At 34.9% G+C, this 6,417-nt stretch overlaps 1 protein-coding gene across 1 annotated transcript; it reads left to right on the top strand.

Annotated features, from left to right (window-relative positions):
- The first annotated feature begins 1,539 nt into the window (after nucleotides 1–1,539).
- On the top strand, nucleotides 1,540–4,033 carry LOC145032961 (uncharacterized). Its single transcript, XM_078981928.1, has 2 exons — nucleotides 1,540–2,339; nucleotides 3,558–4,033. Exons 1-2 carry the CDS (start codon nucleotides 1,882–1,884, stop codon nucleotides 3,799–3,801), a joined length of 702 nt encoding a protein of 233 aa, XP_078838054.1. The 5' UTR covers nucleotides 1,540–1,881; the 3' UTR covers nucleotides 3,802–4,033.
- The last annotated feature ends 2,384 nt before the right edge of the window (nucleotides 4,034–6,417 follow it).

Genomic DNA, 6,417 nt, shown 5'->3' with positions numbered 1-6,417 from the left:
AATTGAAAAAACTCATACCTAAAATATAAATTAACTACAATTTAAAAATATAGTACATTTGTATTAAAATTAAAGAAACATGTATTACATTTGTATTTATTTTGTATAAAAAGTATAGTAAATATGAAATAAGATTAAAGAAACGATATCGACTTTACAAGGCGTTGACGATCCGTAGGAACACATTTCTACTCAAACGAAATCTTCTTTTGAAGTCCTTCGACCCGAATAGACAATTATCTGCAAAGTAATATCAATATAGATGTTCGTGTCCTTCCTCGCGATTTCTGTTTAACATTGCATGTAGTGTTTGTAGCAGGGTTGTGTCTAGTTGTAGTAGCTCGTTAGCGTAATAATGATACTTCATCTTGAAGAATATATCGTCATCAGAATCATCGGACGAGTCAGAAGGAACCATAATTTTTTTTGAGGATAATTGAAATTATATAGAGAGAAAGAGAGAAATTGTGTGAAAATATTTATAAAATGGTAGATATTTATTCTATAAATGAATTTTTTTAATAGTTATTTTTTTTAAAAAAAAAAAAAATCACCGGTTGGCAACGGTTGGTCAACGATTAATATTAAAATTCAATCCGTTTATTTCGGTTGTGATGCCAACGAGATACACTCTTAACGAGCTATAACAAGAAAAAGGGGGGGGGGGGGGGGGGGGGGAGGTGTTGGTGATTTTGATCATCAATGTTATTTAAGTGTAATGAGATTACTTTGTGTTGACAAAAAATGATCTTGATAAATATTAAACAAGTAAGGAAGGTGTGGAGTACACACTTGTTTAAGTTTGATCAAGTTTCAAAGTACACTGTCATTTAGGGGCGAAGCCCCTGAACGAACGGAGGTCCGGGGGCAGCGCCCCTGGGAGCGGGGTCCAAGGGGCGGCAGCCCCTGGCTGGGATCGAAAACTGTCATATAGGGTATGTTACTATATTAAAAAATGTATCAGAAAATTGATTTTCCAGATAATTGACCCTTGGTTTGACCTTTATCCATATATCCGTTTTATGACAGTTTTTATGGTTTTATGACAGTTTTCAGACAAAGATATTAAAGTTGGTTTTGGTCTCATTTTCTGGTACATACGAAAATATCATCAAACATTCTCTGTTCTTGTCTCTCTGAGTCTTATCCAATTGAAGATTTGGGAGTACCACCAAATACTTCGATTTGAAAGTGATAATCACAATTCTCAGAATTTTCAAGCCTTTCCACACCCAAATTTCTAACAGGAGGGGGGTTCCTCATTACAACGTCGTTGTGGCCTTGCCACGTCTACCATAACGAGCAACTTTGTGTCGATACCGTCTCATCTAACCTTTGACAAATGCAAACTAAATTCCATAGCTATAAAAATTTAAATATAAGATTAACTAAATTATTGAAAATTAACCTAAAAAAACGAAATAAGATTGATTCGGGTTAACCGAATTATCTACACCAAATAATTAATAGTACATCATTCGGTTTATATTGGTTTTTAGGTTTCGGTTATATATAAGAGTTTTTAAGTTTTTTTGTATTTTTTGTAATATACGATAGGAAATTGAGGGAATCAATCTTATTCTAGTGGATGATAAATTAAGCAAAAAACTTGGAGGAGGCAAAATCACGAGTAATTAAATCTTTCTTTCCCCGCTACTATTTAATTCTTACATAGATTCATCGGTATTTTTGAAGCTTTCTCTCTTCCCAACCATGGCTATCACCTGATTTATTAATAACCAAAGGGGAAAAAGCTCTTTGAACAGAACGCGAGAGCGAGAGCGAGAGAGAAAGAGATCAAGGGTGCTCTCAAGCATTCATGGTCTCAGTTTCACGAATCCATTACATGAAAAACAACTTCTCTTTTCTTGATCTCCAAAAATGGCAACTTTGCAAGAAACCCATCTCGATTTGGAGGCCGGTGGAGGCGGCGGAAACCATACCCACCGTCAATCAATCACCACCAGTGTTGGAGACCGTAGCTCACGGTCATCGGATGCTAGTGAAGAAAGTACTACAGTCACCACTGAGATTGTAGGTGTTGTGTCGTCGTCGTCATCTTCGGAGGAGGAGGAAAAAGGGAGGCAATCCTCTGTGTCAGATTTCTCGGTGGTGGATCTGGAAAACGGTGGTGGTGGTGGGGTCCATGGTGATGGGGGCAGTAAGGTACATTTGTCGAAAATTGAAAGGGATTGTAGAATTTGTCATTTGAGTCTTGATTTAACCAATCCAGAATCTGAAAATGGGATTCCCATTGAGTTAGGTTGTTCTTGTAAAGATGATTTAGCTGCTGCTCATAAACATTGCGCTGAAGCTTGGTTTAAGATCAAGGGCAACAAGTAAGTACTCACCAAACTCATCTTCCAAGATTCCATTTATATAACTTTATACACATACCAATTTGGATCTTTCCATCTTTCATACTCAAAGCCATGATAAATCCTCTCAAGATTCAATTTTTAGCGACTAAAATCAAGATTCATTTGCTTCTTTCTTGTATATATAATGTCAAGTGCTCAAGTTCCTTTTTAATTGATCTGGGTCTTTCTTCTGTATTAGAAATAACGTTGTCTATGTGTTTTTTTACGCGTTTTTGCCATTCTAAGGTTGTTGATAGTTGGATTTGGTTGACCAAAAACTTACCTTGAACAACTCTGTTTCTCTTTTCAATTATTGAGGTAATTAAGAGAAGTCCAGATGCAATGTAATAAGAAGCAACAAGTAACAGATTTTGTTGAAAAAAAAAAAACGTTTAAATGGTGAAGAACGAGGAGTCAACACTTTAAAAATAGAATAATTCAGAAAATAAAGTGTTAAAAAGCAGATTATAATGAAATGAACCGAATCTAATAGCTAAAAAAGGAGTCGACACCCTGTGTTCCTGTGTGTTTTTTATGCATGAAAAAAACTTTGAATTGGTTTGTTCGGCTTTAATCGCGTTGGAATTTGCTTTCTTTCTTTTCTTTTTAGCTTTCTCTTTTGTTATCTGCAAGTGGGCTTTTGACTCGAATCAACATAATCGCTTTTAAAAGCGTAAAGACTCTTTCGTATTACACTTGTTCATATGATATGACATATGATTCTTGTATTTATCCTTAAAGATGGCATCTTTCCTAATGTTGGAATCCCGGTTTCATGGACAAAGTCACCTTCGACGATCTTTTCAGTAGTTGGTTTAATTTGTTTGGCAATTTTGGAAGTTTTCATCGCATCAGGTGCTATACAACACTTAATAATAACAATAATAGTAATTACACTATTTCTTAGTTTCATAATACGTAAGTGCTTCAAGCTTTGATGCTTTTAGGGGCCTTCTTTTCTTCTTATTCTTATTCCTTTTCTTGCTTTATGTTCTCGTCTTATTGAATGGAAGTAAATTAGCTCGAAGTGCATATCAAGTTAAATACAAGTCATTGGGTGGGATAAAAAATTGTAATTTTTGTGATTTGTCCCATCAACACCTGTCCCAAACACAGTACAACCTGTTATGTTATGTCATGTCTGTTGTGTTATCAGTTATGATATGCTAACTTGACATGGTACAATCTAAACCCTAGAACATGTGAGATTTGTGGATCAATTGCTCATAATGTTGCTGGTGCGAATGAGGCTGAATTAATGGAACAATGGAACGAAGCTAACGATGCCACGTCAGCGGCTACTGCGCCTGGTGGGACCACCGCCACCTCATCAGAGAGTCGAACCTTCTGGCAAGGCCATCGGTTCCTCAATTTCTTGCTTGCTTGTATGGTTTTCGCCTTTGTCATCTCGTGGTTATTTCATTTCAATGTCCCTTCATGAAAAAAAAAAAAGTCGCATAAAGTAGTTGATTCAATCGAAGAAAAAACATTCAAAATGAGGTATTTCTATGTAGCACCAAGATATTTAAATGCAATTATATTGTTGTTTGTTTGTTGTTGTGGTGGTGGATAGGCATGTATGTCAGTAGAGCTTGTATTGATTTTTATATCGATTGTAACTTTAAGATGTGTACGGATTTTTATTACTTATATAGTTGGCATTGTTTCTTGTACGTCTAAAGAAGTTGAGATTTCGTATTGTGGTTCATAGTTATATGAAAACTAAAGAAGCTTTATAATACTTATTTTACCATTTTATGATGCGTGATGGACAATTTTTTATTTTTGTTTTTTATCTCAGTGAAAGGAAAGAGGCTATATACCCTTCTTTTTTTAGTAGGTATATACAGGCTAGTTGATGTATGACCTTTTCGAGGGCTTTTGTCGGTTATTTGTTTTATTTTCCGACTTGTTTTCAGGGTTGTGAAAGACAGATCACGTGGGTTTCTGGTTGTTTCAAGGCTGTTGTCCCTTTGGAAGGACACTTTGTTTGGAGGTGTTGTTGAATGGTGAGTGGTCTCCTTGGATTTTCTTCATTAGGTAATGTGGGTTGTTTTTCCTCGGGTTTGTTTTGGATGCTTAAGCAATTAAGCATTGCTTGCTTCTTTTGGGCTTTTGAGTGTGACCTTGGGGTTTTCTTCAGTGGCTTATGTTTATGTGGGTTGATTTTATTTGACACTAGTCGATAAAATGGGGGCCTTTAGGAAGTCTTGGATCTAGACCTGCACAAAAAGACAGGTCTCGGACCGGACCAAAGAAAAATGATCGAGACCGAACCGGTCTAAAATGAGACCGGTCCTAAAAAACCGGACCGAAAAAGTAGGGGTGACAAATCGTGATATCGTTTTGTGTTTCTGTCTGATACGATACGATAAAGTTTTTTGTAACACGAACACGATACGACATGATGTCGTGTTTTTTAATTAACACGAAAACGAACGAATTAAAAAACGACAAACACGACAAGATACGACAAATATAACATATACTAAAAACTAGTTTATTTAATGAATATTTTATCACATACAACACGATAAACACGACAAACGCGAAAAATACGATAAAGAACTGCTAAATCGTGTCAATTTCGTGTCGAATTTTGAACACGAATACGACACGAAACGTCATCGTGTTTTTTTTACAGCTAACACGAAAACAAATTCAAATTTTAGTTTAGTCCAAATTCCGTTTCGTGTCATGTATTTTTGTTGTGTCGTGTAATAAATTGTCACCCTTACGAAAAAGACCAGCTCGAGACCGTCCTGGACCAATCCGAAAAAGACCGGACCTTCCGAAAAAGACCGAATCGTTCCAAAAACTGTCTTATAAAGACCGGACCGGTCTGAGACCGAACGAGATTAGTCTGGAAAAAAATGAACTAGTAACCAAACTTTATAAATTTATACCTTTTGTGTTAATTATACGAATTTTAATCAAAAGCTATCTAATTTATTTTATTTTTTTCTTTTATTAAATTTAAATTATCATTTTTAAGAAATTTTAATTTATCATTTTTAGTGATAATCTTATATTTGATAATGGAAAAAACTCGAAACCAAAACAAAAGAATCGAAAAATACCGATACCAAACAAAAAAAACATGTAAATCGAACCGAAAAGGCGCACAGAAAGACTGAGAGACGAGATTGAAAAAGACATGTCCGAAAAAAGGCCGGATTGAAAAAAGACCGAACATGACCGGTTCGAAAAAAATTGGACCGTCTGAGACCGACCTCAAAAGGATTAGACCGTTTCGAGACCGACGCCAATGTGCAGCTCTACTTGGATCCAAGCAAATATTTTTATTTAATATTGCAACTTCATTAAATAATATATTTGTTCACCTCTTGGATATTGATGTGAACATTTTTAAACCCGTATTTGTATTGGAATTTAAGAGAAAAATGACTTGGTCTTTAGCCTCATTCAAATCGGGCGTAGGGCATTAATCAAGTGTATTGTCAATTAATACCAGAAGTATTCATTCTACTTGGTACCTATATCAACACAAAATTCTGACCTAAAGCATGACACGAAATATCGTTACAAGTATTTAAATAAGAAAGTAATACACTTGTAAGTTTTACAACACTATTTTGTAACTCTCTAAATCCATGCATCATCGATACAATTTTGATATAAAAATGTGTAACAAAAAAGATGCACCATAACAAATAGAACAAATAGGGTAGAAAGTCAAAATTTTCACAACAATATTATTAGAAAAAAAGATGCACCATAACAAATAGGGTCTACCTTTACAATAAAACTCAAGGACTACACTTTTGAAAACTAAAGACAACCACGAGAATTCTTGTCTTTGGGTTCTCCATGCTACTTCACTCTTTACATCACACTTAGGAAATATTTCATTATAGTTTCCAAGTGTTAATTCCCATCCCTAGAGTGTCTTTCATTCTATTTCATGTTTGTCCTATAGTTTTACAATATATATATATATATATATATATATATATATATATATACTTCGCTTCTTTATTCAATTATAGCAACCCACTTTGCTTCTTTGTTCAATTATGCAACTTACTTTGTTGTT

This window comes from Lactuca saligna, chromosome 2, assembly GCF_052625555.1.
Source record: "Lactuca saligna cultivar CGN05327 chromosome 2, ASM5262555v1, whole genome shotgun sequence".
NCBI classification, from domain to species: Eukaryota; Viridiplantae; Streptophyta; class Magnoliopsida; order Asterales; family Asteraceae; genus Lactuca; species Lactuca saligna.
Note: the sequence above shows the minus strand (reverse complement) of the source record. Positions and strands in the feature narration are given on the sequence as shown.

What these genes read in the sequence shown, in the direction of transcription:
- LOC145032961 (XM_078981928.1), top strand. Translation starts at nt 1,882, where the DNA reads ATGGCAACTTTGCAAGAAACCCATCTCGATTTGGAGGCCGGTGGAGGC. An exon ending in TTTAAGATCAAGGGCAACAA is followed by an intron (nt 2,340 to 3,557) that starts GTAAGTACTCAC and finishes TCTAAACCCTAG; the next exon opens with AACATGTGAGATTTGTGGAT.